The following is a 17,538-nucleotide window of genomic DNA, read 5'->3' on the forward strand; positions in this document are numbered from 1 at the left end:
AATTATCAGGTTTTTTCAGAAGATGATTTCGTCCATGGTTCCCGAGCAGACTTCTACCAAAGGAATGGTACCTACTCTAAATAAACTTATTAGTTACCAGTTTACATATCACTGAATACTGGAGCAAAAAGAAATCCTCCCGGAACTAATTGGAAAACAAGTTCATCTGTGTGAATGACAGCAGATTCATTGCGTGTAATTGAATTACAGATGTTACTGACTGCAGTTATTTGCAAATACTGTGGTGACCTAAATCAAATCTGTAAAATACCTACCTGAAATTGCCATATAATCTAGTCTGAGTTGTATGAGAGATTTTGAGTAAATTGACCAGCAAAAAAACCCAAAAGAAATCAACAGGAGATTTAAGCATAGATGATTTGGCTCAGTAATTTTATAACGGATAATTGTAATGCTCGATATGTAAAATAATTATTTAACAGGAACTCAAGGCTCTAAAGAAAATACTTTTCAAAAGGTCAAATAGTATAAGTACTGGTCATCTTCAGTTGCTTTTACTTGCCTCATAAGGTTTGTGCAATAGCTTTTTTTTAGTTCCAAGCATGTGAAGCTAACAAAAATTACTAGCTTCTGTCAGCATCTCTTTGTTCTTGCCTAGTTTTCTCTTTAAAGATAGTTTCAGTGATGTAGCATGCCATTGAACTTGCTCCTCATTGGATGGAATTGAAACGTGTTCCTTCGTGTTCCTTTGTTTTGGTGTTTTTAGTGAGTTGTGTCTTCCCCAGAGTTGCTAGCCAGCCTCTTGCATTTTCTCATAACTTGGGTCCGCTCCCCCTCATGGTGACATTTCCCTTCAAGGACTGTGTCAGTGGTACTGTGTATGTTGAAAGGGCTTTGCGCCATATTCAGAGAAAATTTTACAGTTGTTATCTTTTTGCTTAGATAAAGTTACTCTATATCAAGCTACTAATATTCTAATACAGCAGTTTTGGAACTGCTCTTGATTTGCCCCGCTTAAGTAAAATTCTGAAGTGGGTGTAGGATCCTTTGTCTTCTTTTTAAATTACCCTGCCCATGTCATCTCATCTGCAGACTACAAGTGATGTCCTGTCATAGCTACATCTCTATAACTGACTTTTCTGTGAGGATTGAATTCTGTAGTGTTTCTTTGAGAAAAGTGGTTTTCATTATTCTTTATGTCTTGCCAAGTTAAAAAGTAATTTTTTAAATGTAATTGAATACTGCTTGGACTTACCTATCTTTGCAAAACTGTGGGAATTCATAGACAATCCACAAATTTGGCTCAAAAAGTAATATGTACTCCTTCACTGTATAGGGTGAGTCTCACAGGAAAACACAGTAATAGTAATGATGTCACGATAAATTCAATGTTTACATTTATTTTAGACAAAGAGAGACAAAACAGTGCATATATGAAGCAAATTGCAATGGAAAATGGAAAATAATGTATTAGAACTAACAACAATGAGAAAGTAAATATATACTATAACTCAGCAAAAACTTTTATTATCTAATGTTCTAAAGTTGCTTTTCATAAAATCTGTTACTGTTTTTTGTTTGTTTGTTTGTTTGTTTTGCAAGTACCCTTTTAAACAAAAGCCTCTTCACTTTGAAACAAAATAATTTTTGCACTTGCTGTAATGACATAAACACTGTGGGAGCTTAGTATTACAATTCTGTGTCTCCACTATTGAAGTTTGTTTTCCTGCTTTGCAAAATATTAGTGAATCCATCGAATGCTCTTTTCTTCTTAACAAAAAACTGCTCCTGTCCTAAATTTGTCTGACTTTCTTGACTGAGATTTTCACTGGAAATTTGGAGGTGTTCTACAGCTGTTGTAGAATTATTTCCCAGTTCTGTCAAAGTGGTGTCATCCTCCATCTTGCTGGAATCAGTGCTTTTAGACATTATATTTCCTGTAGGCTTTTGTGGGAATGAATGTGAACTGTATTGTGTGCTTTCATTGAAGAAACCCTGTGGGACTGAGAAGGAATATGCATCCTTGTCACTCTGATCCAGTTGGAAATGACCATGTGTTGTGAACACTGACTGTGTTTTCCCAGAAGTAGGAAGATGCAGCAGATCTGCTATAAGATTATAAGATTGTGTTTCTTCAGGCAGACTGCAGTTGCTGGTATCCTGTAATTCTGTGTATCCATCACAGTTTTTTTCATCAAAACCTCTTTCCATTTTGTCTGCCCAAGCCTTAGTTGTGTTTTCCTGCTTCCCCTGTGGTAACAAGTCTTCTTGCTGTGTAATGACCATGAAATGTTTTTCAGCTCCATGTTCAGGCAGCGATTGAAGAGATGATTCATTGCTGGAATGCAGCAGCGATGTTTTTCTAACAATTTCATTCAAACCAATATCAATGGGAGCAAAAATAAAGTCATTGTCCTCAGATGTATGCATGTCTCTTCTTAATGTAATATCTGCTTCACCATGATTCTTTTCAGGGGAGTTCCTGGCTATGCTCTCATCTGTACTTCCCTCTGGTGCATTTTCTTTTTGTTCAGTGGGACTGAAGCTGAGGGAATGCTGTGGTCTGGCAGGAAGCGGATACAGCTGCAATTCAGCCTCTTTAGGAGCGTTCTCTGTGTCATACGTGGGAGAATGTTTTAGTGAAAGTACCGTGTTACCAAAATCCATACTTCGACTGTGGAGAGAATCAGAGTTTTGTACTGTTGACTCTGCATTAGTAGAATAATCAAATGCCCCTGGAACTTCTTGACCTGAAGAACTAGTTGTGTCTGGATCTGACATGCTTATGTGGCCACCATGTTTATCAGCATAAGGGGATGTTGTTTCACATGTGGTGGTATCTGATCCATAATTAATAGTGGTTTCAAAATATGCAGTCTTCTCATCTTCATTTTTCCCAATATGCCGAACTTCAGCAGCAATGTGTGGAGACTCTGGCAGTGTTGAGAGCTTCTCTGTTCCACTACTTGTATTGGCTTCCTCTAGTGACAACTGACAAACTGGCAGGTTGTCACTGACACCAACACTGACATCAGGTTGTTCCAGTTCAAAGTCTTCTAAAGAACTACAGTCACTCAGTGAGAATGGAGTCCCTTCGTCTGAAGAACTATCACCAAATATATCTGCTGAAGCATCTTTTTCATTTGAACATATCCTTTTACAGTCATACTCTGTAACAGGAAAGTTTTCTCTTGTTTCACAGCTGCTTAAATTCTCAATATCTGTATCACTTTTGGAGACATCGGGTAAAGTAAAATCTCCCACGTCACTAGGTATATTTAAGTTGCTGTTTAGACCAAGTTGTTCATCACAGCCTTGCCTTCCATGCATAAATTTTGTAGTGTGCGTGGGTTCATTATGCGAAATTATACCTTTTCTTTCTGGAGGATCTGGTGTAGCCTTTGTGATCTCGGAATCCAACAGACCAGAGTTGTTGCTTACTTTGCTGTTTCTAGAGTCTTGTGCAACTGAATGTGCTTGTAATGTGGAAAATGGAAAGTCAGTTTCTCCCTTCTCTGAATTTGAAGAGTCGTGATTTGAGTAAGGGTCAGCATTCAGCCTCCTGGGTATGGGAGGGATCCTGCTCTTCTCTGAGTCTTGGTTGTTTGTATATGTTGAATCTTTCCATAATGCAGTGTTATTACTCATTAATTGTCTTGGTGTTACTTCATTGCTGTTCTGGTACTTTGTCCTTACAGAAAATAGTCCATTATGGTAAACATCTACACTTTCATAATTGTCAATATTAGTTTGGATTTCTGAAAATACTGGTTTCTTCTCCATGTTGATCTCAGCATTGCTTTGTTTCTGGTATTCTGCACCACTACCAGTGACATTTTCATATGAAGTAGAAGTTTCTGTAGGAAAAATGTGTGTGTTTCTTGAAGAATTCTCATCACAAATTAACACCTTACGCTGTGTATTTGTTGATTTGCTTGCAGAAAACTCTCTGCTCAAGGTTTCATCTGAAAAAGCTTGATTAGAATATGTATGTTCTGAACTTGAATTTTTATTCCTGTGCATGTGTCTCCACAGGCTCACCAGGTAGGGTCTGGCAAAAGCACCCAGACAAAAAGCACAAACAAACGTAATGAGCACTGAGAGAGAGACAGCCAGTGCAAGGTTTGACTCCGTTTTTTCTTGTCTAAAAACAGTGTTAGTGTTCCGGGCTTTTCTAACCAAAAATGTTGAAACCTTTTCTTTCACCTCTATATTGTAAATGAGATATTTCTCCTTGGTTGTATTAAAAATACAGAAATATAATCCTTCAGCAGTTTTCTCAGCATTGTATATCACTAAATTATTCCTTTTATTCAGTGTCATATGAGGAAGACTGTGATTTTTTGAAATTCTACCTTTAGGTGTCCACCAAGAGACTCCATTATCTGAAATAAAAGAAAATACAAACTCAGTCTTTCTTAAAAACATAGAATACTTGGTTTGCAGGGTCCAGTTATTACTATAAGAACATACTCTGATCTATCTTTGATAATTTTGACAATTTATTATAAAATCCATTTTCTTTTTATCCATCCATTGTCATTTTACATGGTACAAAGTCTGTCAAACCATAATATATTTTTATGTATACACCCCCCCACACACACCCTTTAAAAACACAGTATATATGGGGTCTTAATAGCAAATTTTACAAGAAAACTGGTATGTGTGAGGGAGGAGGTCACTGAAATCATCTTAAGTATGTTCTGGGTTATACTAGAAACACCTGCTGATCTTCCTTGTGGAAGAGACATACTAACAACCAGCTGCTTTCCAGCATGGCCATGGTCACCGAATGCAGCTGTGGGATAAAACTTCACCTGTGGACTGTCAGGGTTTCAACCACTGTGATTTTCCTGTTACTGGTTTAACTCCAGCAAAAAGGTCTTAAATCAAGGATATTTGTATTGATTGAGCAATTGTTCCAAACTTTAGCTAGTGTGGGCCATGGCTGATCATTGTTGGCTTTTGGAATATGTTTCAAGGTCATATGTTCACCTTTGCCTTTGGATCAGGTTTTGTTCCCAGTTGAATTTTGGTGCGATCCAGTTTGTTGATTTTAATCCAAGTTGCTGTGACTTTTCTTGTAAATAGACAAAGTAGGTGGCATTTCCAATATGCCCAACATATTTTCATTTGGGGAATAATTCCCAGGGGAAAGCCTTACCACCCCCAAGTGCTGTTATTCCACTAGAGTTAAACCATTTTGCCTCACTGCATATGACACATACACCTTCTACTCTTAAGTCTGGTCTTCATTTTCCATCTGCATGGGAAGTCTTGGCTCTGTAGGTTTTGTCTCTTGTACTTTCAGTGCTCTGCATTAATTGTAAATGTAAGTGAAGTGCGCAACAGTAGCTGTACTTTTTAAGAAGGAATAGAAATCCTTTCCCTTGCAAATAAACTTTCATTCCCTTTTGCGGTTAGCTGAATACTGAAAACTATTGCATCCTTCTCAGTTTTCTGCGTGCCCTGGAAGTGCCATCTCACTATTTGGTACTTTGTTTCAGTCCAAAATGAACTGATACATTTGCAACATACTACTTACTGAAATTTGTTTGTGTATAACTTGGCATCCTTATTAGTTTAATGTAAGGAAGGAGATGAAGCCTTTTTTGGGAAACATGACTTTCAAATATTCTAACCAGTATATTAATTGCATGTTAAATTGTTGTTCAGTTATTTTTAAACAGTATCTTTAAACCCCCACTTTTAAACCCAGATTTCTTTGATCATTCTGCATGCATTTGGATTTTAGAGGATTTAGATGGAGTCCCTGATGTACATACCCCTTGTGTTGTCCAAGTTACAGTTCAGCACTGCTGTGTTCCCTGTTGGGATTGTAGCCCTCTTGAGCAAAACACTGTCCCTGCAGTTTAAATGGAAACTTGAAAGATACAGCAGAGGTTTCTGTGAGTTGGCAAACTTATTGTATGAAAGGCTCCATTTTTTCCTTGTGGGGTCAAAAGGAAAATGAATTAAATGTTTAAAAGCATTTAGCCTGCAGTTAAGTATCCAGGCATTATTTGACAAATACACTTCAAGTCGAAAGAAGTTCAAATTGATCAATATTTGTGGCAGAGAGATTGTCAGAGGATTTTCACGGAGATCCACAACCTATTTGGGAATAATTCATAATTAATTTGTTTAGTCTTAAAATGGAATCCTTATTACAACATCTACAATGTTTCTTTTAGTATACCAGCACTTTTGTAGTTACGCGAACAATACATCTATTTAGGATTTCAATAATATTGTTTTAAGGTTTTAATGTACATGAAAATGATAAATTGTGGTATGTTTAGAATTCTTCCATTCACCTCTGTGTGAATGAGAAACTGCAGGGCTCTTGCCATGGAAGGAATTGGAGGTAGAAAAGTGTGTTTAAGGCAAATATGGATTGATTTGTGACATAGATAAATAGTGAATTTATGTTTATATTGTGTATATTTATATGTGTGTGTGTTTTCCTATACATGAAAAGCAAATATATAAAAATATTATTGTCACCATTTGCTTTGGTTTTTATAATCGTACACTAATATTATAATCAGAGCAATATAATCATGCTGAACAGTTGATAATTAATATCTTTAATGATGATTAACATAAAATATTGAAGCAGTTGTAATACTGCTTTACAACCTGTAATTTGTTGAGATCCCTGAAGGCATCTGGATGAATTTTAGTTATCTTGTTGTTTTGCAGGTCAATGTCCTTCAGCTCTGAACAGTTTTGAAAATCCTTTGGGTCAATCTGTTGTATGCTATTGGATGACATATGAACAGTTTGTAAAGATTGCAGCAGGCCTAGTCCTAGGAAGAACAAAACTATGTTACATTTCATGTTCTTGTTTTCCCAATTACATCAAGTGTCTTTATAAAATTCTTTGCAACAAAATTCCTTCCATTCCTGTGTATTGCAATGAGTGGCTGCAGCCTTTATGTTATTATGCCTTTCCTAGTCAGTGGTTGTCCTATTCTAAAAGTTGCATAGGATCAACAGCAAGCACATTAATACATCCACTGTCAATGCACGCTTTAAAAATTGACACTTTCATAAAAGCAGTAACATTCCTGTGATCTCTGTACTTTAGCATACTTCTCTGAAGAACTGGAGGTAGAAAAGGAGGAGTGTGAAAAGGGTGGAATATATTCAGTTTACAAGATCCAAATATGTTAATTTTAGGTAAAAGATGGAGATACAAAAGGTGATACAGTGTCTCCTATCCATTGCCATCTGCAATTTCATGGGAGTTTTTAATATGTGGAATTATTTGAACCATATTCATAGGATGTAAAACCTGACTGAAAACAAAAACGTGTTGCTTATGCTTGTCTGCCTGTGAATTATCCAGCATGGCAGTATATTCTTCAGTGTATCCTAGTTATGATAGCATCTGTCTTACACAAGGAGCCTTTTTGAATGCTGGAGATACCTCATTTTTCTTAGGTGCTGTATAGGCAGCCCCTGAAGCTCCAGCCTGCAAGTTCCAGTGGGAAGGTAGACCCTTGAACACTCAGCATCACTGCAGTGTGTAACACCTGACGGTCACCCTGAACTGATTTTTGATCATACAGCATTGTTGAGAGCTACTTGTTCTTAAAAATTTTGCCCTTGGTGTCAGCTGCTTTACTGGAAATCTCTTTTCTCGGTTTGCAGTTCTGTTTGCCAAGCAATTGATCTTTGGGTTTATTGTGAAAAGCAGAGGGAATGATTCATTCCTGCAGTAAAACTAGAGGTAGCTGATAGGAAAGGTATTCAGAAGTTCTGGCAGTTCATAAATTCTTCCTTGCACCTGCATGAAGAATTGTACTTTGGATTCTTCCCTGAAGCTAAACTTGTGCTAAAAATATATACTGGTAGGGTAGCAGTGGGCAGCAGCCTGACTCCTGGGGTGGCAGCTGTGAGAAGGGTTTCTGAGGGAAACCTTTGCTTTAGAACTGCAGTGTGTGTTTTCTTACCTGATCTTAAAAACTAGAATGTTAGTAAAGTATTTTGGATGAGGAAAATAAAGTTCTAAACATGTATTTAAATGAATATGGGATTTAACTTGAATTATTGTGGTACCATGCAAAGCAATTTGACCTTTAACATCTAAAAATTGAGTCTCTTATAGAAAAGATTGATCTGTCTGACCCACTGAGGCATCCTCTAATGTGTAGTTATATCTATCTAAATTTGCATCAATGTATTTTATAAAGTAAGCTTTTCTATATTGTCTGTATGATCTTACAGATACTACAAAATGATTAAGTGAAATGGATTTCCTGCATGCCAGAGAATTAATACCATAAAAGGAGAAAGCCAGAACTTTCAGGACCCTGTGTAGGTGCACATTTATTGCCTTTGTCTGACATTATGGCATAAGTGGGGTTTTTGTTTGTCATCCCACGTCCTCCCTTATTTTCAAACTCTAGAGCTAATGAATCTGATGATGTTATCAGAGATCAATAAATTCAACACATTATATAGGATAGGGTTGCTCATTCAGCACCTTCTGCTTCATTTAAAGAGTTAGGACAATGGGAATCATCCCTTTATGAGGATAAAGGCTAAGATGCCCTGCACAGCTCAGTGACCAGCAAAGCCTTTCTAAAAGTCTATCAAAACTTTGCAGCCCTCTCCTGTTACACCAAGGTGTCACTTCCATTGGGTGTCAGATGGCATAGAGCAAAATTGTTTTGACTGAACAAAATATGTTTTCCTGTCTTCCTAAAATACTAAAATTGGAGCAAGTTTTATTTAGGAGTGTTGACTTTCTTCTGAAGGGCAATATAAAATTAATTTTCTGCAATTTTCTTAATGTTACGGTTCACGACTGGTGAGGCTGGTGTTTTTCCAAAGATCCTTACTTCCCTTTCTATACAAAAAGCAAAAATACTGCTTGGGCTCTTACAGGATAAACTTGGTTATATTTGACTGATATTAAGGCATTAGAGTTGCAAAAACTGTATAAAAAAAATCCCCAACCTAAACCGGAACAATCCATTTGCTCTGTATTTGCAGGTGGAACTTTCCCTCACCTTAAGTATAACTAAATGAGAAAGTCACATTCTGAATTCAGTAAAATGTGTGAATTATATCCAAAACCAACTTACCCCTGGGAAGTCAGGTCCTTAAAGATTTTTGAAATGCTTACCTCTTGGAACTGTATTAAGATTATTTCTTTCAACTGACAATAGTTTCAAAGCAGGCAGGACGCGATCAACAATTCTGTGCGTTTTAGACCCAGGTGCAGGCACAGATGTGTCCAGTGTGAGGGTGTGGATGGCATTACCATTGAGGTTCAGAGTTTCTAAAACAGGTAAATTTGTACAAGTAGTTAAGAAGAGTTCAGAAATCAGGTTGTTACTGAGGTTTAGGTGTTTCAGCATCCATTCTTCATTTCTTCCATTAGTGCACAGAAAAGTTTTAATATTATTGTAACTAAAATCAGCCACTATTGCTGTTTGTGATATATCTTCTGGAATAGTAGATATTCCGGTAAAAGAACAATTCAGTAGGAACTCCCCATCCCACTGGCATTCTGAATGGTGATGTGTAGCAAGAAGAATCTGCTGTGACTTGGTTCCCACTGATCCAGGAAGATTAAAATAAAGGACCACAGCTATGACACTCAAGTGAAGGTTATCCATAGTATCTATATGTAAAACGTAAAATTATAGTTAAATTCAGCATAACAAGAATTCAATAGAAAGCGGAAATACTTTGACATTAAAAAAAATCAACAGCAAATAACCAAAGCATTACCAACATTCTGCCTTAAACATTCAGTCTTGGAGTCTTACATATTTTTCAGAAAGAACATGCATAAACTGGTAACCTTTCCCCTCCCTCCACCTCTCCCAAAAAACAATTAGAACCTTTTCTTTCTTTTCCAACCCTCTGTTCAAGAAACACAACTTCTCAGGAGCTTGTGAACTAACAACAGTGGAGACTTTTGAACTCTGCTTCAGGTATCATACACAATTACCACTGAACAAAGTCCATTGGATACAATCCATGACAAATAGGTGTGGATTGACTTTCATAATTACAGTTAATAAAATACCAGTTTCCCTGTCAATAACACAACAATGTATTTTTAATGAAAAACTATATTCTTAGAAATAAGACTTCTGAAGCACAGCTGCATCTTAGAATTTATTGTTTCATTTCAAAACAAAGATTAGAAATTCTATTGTCTTTCACCCATTGAAACAACTACCACCTTTACATATGCTGAGAACTCTTCACATGCAAGTTGTTTCAGCGTACCCAGTATGGCATTTTACAGAGGCATGTAGAATGCACTTTAAACACACAGAATCTTGAGTGCATCTGTGGGACTGAAATAATGTGCCACATGATATGTTTTAAATACATATAAAAAAATGTACCTTAGGCAGTTAGTTACAAGACGTACAAGTAAATGGACAACACAAGGCGTGTGTGTTGCCAACATTTCTCAAACTATGTAATATAAATATTAAACGTATTAGCAATACATAAACAGTGGGTAGCAAACTGATAATTTATTTCATTTGTTATTTGTATTATTGGTTTTGCTACACTTCAACCAAAAATATTCACACTTCAAAATCAATTCTCCAGACCATGATTTAAGAGTACCTTTGTGACAAATCTGTAAGCTACACTGCATACAGTCTTTTAAAATGAACTCTTGATAATTACAAGAATCCAATACTAGCATATAGGCATGTCAGTATTAATCAGGGAAGAGCTTAAGTATGCTCTTTGTGTGTAACCTACTTGACCAAGGCAGTATCTGTCATTTGCAAGATCTACTTCGGCTTTGAGGATACTGATCTTTTTAAAATGTATTTATATATGTATGTAGATATATATAAAAATAAAGTGACGAACTTCCATTAGCATGAGAGTGAGAATTATAAAAAATGTTTATTTCCTCCTCTTAACTGTAACTAAATGCTAAATGAGGCACTGCTTCGCAGTAAAGATAAGTGCACGTTTTCAGCAAAATGGGTGTGAAAAGTGTTTAATAACTATTAACTCTAGTAAAACTATGAAGTTCATGAAGGCATTACGCAAAATGTTAGTACTTCCCCATAATCTTTAACGTGAGCAACTCAGTGTCTTTTGCTACATTTTATTCTGCTTATTCTGATTTTGTCAGAACAGCTCCAGCGCTGTGCAGCCTCAAAACCCCAACAATTACTGAGCATCAAAATCCAGCTTTGCCTTTGAGCAGTGACAGAAACAACCACTCTGACTTCCTGTGGTATAATACCTGACTTAAGGATCCCCCTCCAGAAATCACTTTCTCCCATACACATCCTGCCTGAAGACTTGCTGACTTCCAGTAAATTTAGGAATTGGGACCTTAGATGTGAAGTTCCTGTTACAGCAGAAGCTGGTTTGTATTTTATGGACTTCTATGTACTTTGAGTGCTGTAAAACAAGGGTAGATAGTTTATCTTCGCAGAACAAATGACCAGTTTTGAAGTTAACTTGTAACATTCGCACAACATTTAGAAAAAGAAATGTGTTCTTATCTAGAAAAGCTTGTTGCAAAGTCACCTTTGTGGCCTCCATTATTAAGGTTATTTGATGCTACTGTAAAACATTAAAAAGCTATTTTAAACTGAAGAAATATGTGGGATGGGGAAAGGAGCAGTCTTATAAATAGCTGGTCTATTTTTTAGCACAAAACATCTTACTGCTGCAAAAGCAGTTACAAGGCTGCAATAGGCCCCAGTTCACCACACTTCCACTGCTGACAGATTCCAATACACATGTATATACTCTGCTGTCATACCATCACATTTAGAATTACAGACCTGCAGTTTAACTTCAGAATTTAACTCTAAGGTTTTGAGTAACGCATCTGTACTGACCTTTATGGGTAAAGAGAAATGATCTCAGACACTGCTGCAACAGTCATGCTTTAGGTTATTACTCAAGACACTATTCACATTAAAGCACCCAGGAAAACACTATTTTTGGGTAGTGAGCAAGTTATGTCTTTAAAAATGTATTTCTAATATAAACATGTTTTATAAATACTTCACATAAATTAAGCACCTGCAGAATGCCTTAACAGTACAGAGAGAATGGGAGCTCAAGCAACACTTGAATAACTGCAAGACTGTTTCAAAATTCAAGTGACATTTGCACACTCGGTATTACTTTGCAAATATGATTTATGATTTTTTAATCACATGAGAATAAATGGCAGAAATAATACGATATTTTAAAGTGAATCTGCCATTACCCCTCACTTAGTATGCATCTGGTAAACCACGTAAGTTTGGGAGAAATCATTGTATCAACAGGAAATGGAGAGGAGACAAAAATCTGCCACTTCAGCCATCCTAGGCAAACTCACTTCCAGCAACAAGTTGACATTCCTCTTGAAGTACTTCAGATCACAGTCATGTTGTCAGCAGTCCTCGAGGTCTTGGGACGTAGGACAAAAACCTCTAAAGGCAACTGAAGGCAGTAAATGTTGTTGCTAAGATCATGTTCTTTAAATATATTCAAGAAGGTACTTCAGTGTGCACGTACCCTGAAAGCTTACTGAATCAGTGCCACTCTTGCAGCTAGCAGGATGATAACATAATACTTCTGACCATAACAGCCTTTCCTTAAAAATGTTATGTAAGAAATGTTAGTATAAACTGCTGTAAAAACAGAAATCCTTGAAGGCATGCAATTACTTCATACAAATGCATGTAAACACCAAAGAGAACTCTCCTGGCAGTGGTTTGCTTTAGTGTGTGGCTCCACATGGATTGACAGAGGTCTGACAGCCCATGTTATAACCTGTCACCTGAACCTTGAACAGTGTCCCATCCGCACACATACAGAGCTTGAAACGCAGCCAGTTGCCATTATTGAACTGTTCCCCGTAGGAAGAACTTGGCAGTCGTGATGGGCTGACCATCACAGTTCCATTCAGGATAATGCTGTTTTCCTATTAAGGAGGAGAGAAAAAAAAAGTACAGCTTCTAATTTAAACAAGGCAGGTTATTTTTGAGAAGGACAAGCTGGTTTAACAAATAAATGACATCTGTAGGACAGCTGCAGAACCAACATAGTAAAATAGGTATGTATGAAAAGGTTTAATTTTTTAATGGAAATTATAATAATGCTCATGGATTTCTCAACTATGCAAAGCAACTGTGCTTTTCTCACATATTTCTCAACTATGCAAAGCAATGTACTTTGCTGTTCCAGTGGTAGATCATTATTGAGACAGCAGAAGTGTGGCTTTTCACTTTACAGACCTATTAGCAAATGCAGTAAATCTAAAAATATGGATGTGAAATGGTAATCAGTGTTTGAATTCATGTAGGAAATTTGTTCACACTTGAAAAGAAAGTGCATATACCTCTATTTTTTATCCTCCTTTAACCTTTTTCATCATTCCATACGTCCTGCAGTCTCCAAAAATCTTAAAGGAATGCTAGTGAGTCTTACTGTGGCAGCACAGAAGGTAGTGCTTCTAACTACAGTGGCAAAGGTTACTGACCCCCGAAAAGCTTCCAGAAAAGAAAATTAATTCCTTTTGGTATTTTTTCCAGGGCAGAGGCCAATAGCTTGGCTTTAATTGTATTATGGGTTTTTTTGTGTCTTAACAGTAGTAAATCACTGTTACCTGAAAACTAATGAACCACTACTTAACAGCAAAGTAATAAGCCACCTATTTAAATCCTGCCAGGTATACTGACTAAACTTTTATGCATAACTACTTAATATAAGATCTGAAATCATATAAAGCTACGTCAGTTTACTACCAGCCTGAATTTGAAACTAAACTATTCAAAAAATGCTGATTTGAAATACTTACTGCTTTAAGTTCCATGTTACCACCCATTCGAAACTCAATGGTCTTGCCTGTAATGAAAACACCTTCATTTCCACGGACAATAGCACGGCCATCGACCTTTATGTTTAGATCACTGGTCGCATTGCTGGTAATCTAAGAACATAACACACAAAAAAAGTGTATTACAGATCAATGAAAATGTGTCACTTCTATTTATCTGAGTAGCTTAATTACCTTAAAAGTATTGCTACACAATTTAATAAAAAATGTCAATGTACTTCTTGCCCTTCTGCCATTATGCCTGCAAACCTTCTGCCTATTTATTATTTTCCATATTCACATTTAAAACCAGAATGACTTAATTTTTTAAGGCATGTAAAATAGTTTATTTTTGTGGTAAAAATAACAATTCATATGACAATTTCATGGCATACACAGCTAACACTTGTTGCAAATACACGCTTCCTTTTAGGACTGATTATGTAAACTTACCCCTCTGTTTTCACTTAATCTGTTCCTTCTATGTATTTATAGGTTTGGGGTTTTTTTTTCTGGAACAGGGCTGCTCAATGCTTCGTAAGGCACACTTAACCCTCTATAAAATAACTAGTGCTACTCTCCTGTTATACAAACAAAGTATGCACTGTATTCTCATTAATTATAAAAAGCAAGTTAAGAGAGACATACCCTCTCTGTAGAGGCCTTTTGTACATTCAAGATTTTAACTCCATTTGGCAGATGAAACTCATGAGTTTCATAGTCCGTGCTGAACAAGGTATTTTGTGTCCGTGGGTCAACAAATTCCATGCCAATATCACTGGTTATAGAAGTTTTGTCTTTTTCCACACTAAGCTTGGTTGTTCCTTGCTGAAATACAATCTTCAGAAAAAAAGCCATTAGGTTAAATAAAGTTTCAAATATAACATTTATTAGTAAGGTAAGTGTAATTCCCTAGTGTTGCTCATAAACTTTCAATTCATGGTAAAACTTACAGGCTGATTATTCCCAGTGATCACCAAATCTTCATTCCGTCTCCCTCCTACAGTGCTTTTATATAAGGGATGTATAACACCCATGTCAGACACTTGCTTAAACCGTAACAAGCCACTCTCATGGAATTCCATACTGTCACAACCATTGGGACCGATTCGAATCACTGCCCAGATAACCAGGGTAATCTGAAAGAGAAACATATTTTAAAAGATTAAGTTGATTGTTTGTATCTTCCCACAAGAAGTACGGTATTAACTATATGTTTTATTTGAAAAAATTATTAATGCTAGTGTTGAAGTGAGCTTTAGGTGTGAATTTACTTTAGTCTGTTTAATTCCATCATAACACATTTAATTATGAAAAGCATTTTACATTAATTTTAGACTTATCTGGAACAGTAACTAAAATGATTTTTATATATATATATATGAAAATATTAAATCCAGAATATATCTTTTTTCTGTTTAAGGGTAATCATGATAGTATTGCCTAAGCAAATTTCCTGAACAGCTCAGCTCAGTATATACTTAACCCTGAACTAGAAGAATGTACCCTCCCAGGTGGTCATCCAGTTACAAAAAATAATACATTACTTCTCCTTGACCAAGCAATAAAGAGGTGGTAATTACAACAATGAAGCTTTAGATTGCAGTGGCTGGTTAATTCTGAATGCTCACGTGCAGCTCTGTTATGTAAAATGTTCCTGACATATATCCTGAATGCATTTGTACTAATAATACTTTGCATGGAGTGACACTTTGAAGGTTCCTAATTCTTTCTTGCATAAACAGTAAGTTCCTTGCTGGGATCTTGGTAACTGAATTTACATGGCTGAATTTACAAGATTCTTCCATCTAATCTTGTTCAGGCTACAAAAGAACAAGAAAGGAAGGAGAAAAATGAGAATCTCCTTCAGTACATTTTAAGCCCTCAGCCATACTAGAAAAGTTTTATTCCTCTAATAAACCATCACAATGAAGTATGACCTAAAGTTGCTTACAGTGTAAGTATTATACTCACAATCAGATTGATGACGGCCAAAATAAAAAGAACAACAATCACACATATGGCCAAGTTCCCTTTCCTGCCACGTAACCCTGTCTTATGGAGACGGTCTTCATCAATTGGAATGTATCCTGCTTTGAAGTTACTGTTGTGCTCCTTATTAACGTTCCTGCGCTCCACAGCCTTCTCTCGCATAGACTTCTTCACTGGGCCATTAGAACTTTGCTGTAACACAAAGCATGGATTAGTTTTAAAAGGCATGTCAATTCACCAAAATGACACATGTATACGTATGCAAAAAATATAAATCTGAATTGACTAGTGTAACACACTAGATGTTATATTCAACATTAGATTTCAGTCTGCCACTCTGTACTTAGCATACATGCCTAGAACCACAGCAATCTCTGCTAACACAATGACTAAGTTTAAAATCCAGGTATTTTCAGACAATATATGGTTTTATATCTCATTTTTATTATGGCAGATAGAAATTATTAATGACACTGCTGCAGTAAAAAAACCCAAAGCAGCTGTAAAAGAACTTAATCAAGTTTTTACCTCTCAGGGAAGATACAGGAGATAATCCTGCAGGTCATTCGCCAATATAGAGGATTTTAGCTCCCTTCATGCTCACGTATGACAGACTCTCAATTAGTCTATTCAAAAGGAGTGTGGTGAATAGTTTTTAAGTTAGATTGATAGCATAGGGTTTGCATTAAACTTACATTGCTTGCATTGAGAAAAATACTGTGAGGCTTCAAACCTGTCATGGGAAACTTGGCCTGCCTAATTAAATTTAATAATCTTAAGTTACTAGTTTGCAAAGGATATCCTGTCAATGTAACAAATTATTAGAGAAAACTCCAGAAGGTATTCCCAGAGAAAATAAACCTTCGATGTTTTTTTCTAGCTGTCTACAATTTTGTTCCACCTCCCTTGAACTGAATAGATCGCTATTTAAGGATTCAGATCTTCACAGAAGGGACTTGATATTTCTGATGTTATTTTGTTCACCTGAAATGAATCCCTAAGCTTACTGCACTTGCTCGTGTCTATATTGCTGTAAAGGGTAAAAATATCTTGTTTTCTTCTGTTGCCGAAGCACAAAAAAATGTTGCTGAGAAAGGTGCTTGACCTGGACAAGTTTATGAGGGCTGCCTCAGCGATGTTCCGGAACCACTCCGATCCTGCACAAACCGCGCGGCCGCGTACGCACCCACCGCCGCCTCCTGCACCGCTCCTCAGTGCCAAGCACCTCCTTCACGCAAGGCAGCGCCATTCCAGCAGTGCAGAAATGCCACGCGCTTTATTCCCAAGGCAGAAAGTATTTTTGTTTGTCACAGATCCGCGCCTGCGGCCAGGATGGCGCCGCTCCGGGCCCCGCATGGCCGAGCCTGTCCTGCCCCGCACAGCCCCGGTCACCGGGCGGGAGCGCCCCCCCAAGCGCCACTGAACCTCCCCGGCCCGGGCAGGCGGCGGGGCTGGCGGGCTCCGGCACCGCACCAGCCCCACACACGCTGCGAAAATGGCGCCCCTGCCAGAGCGCCCCGTGCGCGAGCAGCACCCCCCGGCCGGACCGGCCGCTCCCCGCGGCCCCGCTCCCCCCTCGCTCCGCCGGGACGGAGCCGCCGCCTCCCCGGGCCGTGTCCCGGCGCTGACGGACCTGCTCGGGGGCGGCCGCCGCCATCTTCCCCCGCTGCTGCCGCCGCCGCTGCAGAGAGGCCGCGGGCGCCCCCTGGTGCCGCTGAGCGGGCGGGTCCCCGCGGCCCGTGCCCTCAGGC

The 17,538-nt window shown here is 37.8% G+C and overlaps 2 protein-coding genes across 4 annotated transcripts; both read right to left on the minus strand.

Moving 5' to 3' along the window:
- Positions 1-1,396: 1,396 nt before the first annotated feature.
- LRRC66 (leucine rich repeat containing 66) lies at positions 1,397-9,967 on the minus strand. 2 transcript variants are annotated; one of them, XM_027676359.1, is made up of 5 exons: positions 9,828-9,967; positions 9,104-9,604; positions 6,607-6,776; positions 5,751-6,078; positions 1,397-4,346 (listed from the first exon to the last, which is right to left on the minus strand). In XM_027676359.1, the coding sequence occupies exons 2-5, from the start codon at positions 9,597-9,599 to the stop codon at positions 1,651-1,653; spliced, it is 3,690 nt and encodes a 1,229-aa protein (XP_027532160.1). In that variant the 5' UTR covers positions 9,600-9,604; positions 9,828-9,967; the 3' UTR covers positions 1,397-1,650. The 2 variants fall into 2 exon arrangements, with proteins under 2 accessions (XP_027532160.1, XP_027532159.1); XM_027676358.1 differs by having other exon boundaries at positions 9,104-9,967.
- Positions 9,968-10,094: 127 nt separating this feature from the next.
- Positions 10,095-17,498, minus strand: SGCB (sarcoglycan beta). Of its 2 annotated transcripts, none has more exons than XM_027676372.1 (6): positions 17,421-17,498; positions 15,770-15,979; positions 14,749-14,934; positions 14,444-14,635; positions 13,778-13,909; positions 10,095-12,901 (listed from the first exon to the last, which is right to left on the minus strand). In XM_027676372.1, the coding sequence occupies exons 1-6, from the start codon at positions 17,442-17,444 to the stop codon at positions 12,698-12,700; spliced, it is 948 nt and encodes a 315-aa protein (XP_027532173.1). In that variant the 5' UTR covers positions 17,445-17,498; the 3' UTR covers positions 10,095-12,697. The 2 variants fall into 2 exon arrangements, with proteins under 2 accessions (XP_027532173.1, XP_027532172.1); XM_027676371.1 differs by lacking the exon at positions 17,421-17,498 and adding an exon at positions 16,483-16,542.
- Between the last annotated feature and the right edge of the window lie 40 nt (positions 17,499-17,538).

Source organism: Neopelma chrysocephalum, unplaced genomic scaffold (assembly GCF_003984885.1).
Source record: "Neopelma chrysocephalum unplaced genomic scaffold, ASM398488v2 Primary Assembly neopelma1_42, whole genome shotgun sequence".
NCBI lineage: Eukaryota > Metazoa > Chordata > Aves > Passeriformes > Pipridae > Neopelma > Neopelma chrysocephalum.

What these genes read in the sequence shown, in the direction of transcription:
- LRRC66 (XM_027676359.1), bottom strand. Translation starts at nt 9,599, where the DNA reads ATGGATAACCTTCACTTGAGTGTCATAGCTGTGGTCCTTTATTTTAAT. An exon ending in GGGATCTCAACAAATTACAG is followed by an intron (nt 6,079 to 6,606) that starts GTTGTAAAGCAG and finishes ATTCCCAAATAG; the next exon opens with GTTGTGGATCTCCGTGAAAA. An exon ending in TAACTTGGACAACACAAGGG is followed by an intron (nt 4,347 to 5,750) that starts GTATGTACATCA and finishes CTTTTATTTCAG; the next exon opens with ATAATGGAGTCTCTTGGTGG.
- SGCB (XM_027676371.1), bottom strand. Translation starts at nt 16,527, where the DNA reads ATGACAGGTTTGAAGCCTCACAGTATTTTTCTCAATGCAAGCAAT. An exon ending in TTTTTCTCAATGCAAGCAAT is followed by an intron (nt 15,980 to 16,482) that starts GTAAGTTTAATG and finishes TTTGTGTTACAG; the next exon opens with CAAAGTTCTAATGGCCCAGT. An exon ending in TCACTGGGAATAATCAGCCT is followed by an intron (nt 14,636 to 14,748) that starts GTAAGTTTTACC and finishes TTTTTTCTGAAG; the next exon opens with ATTGTATTTCAGCAAGGAAC.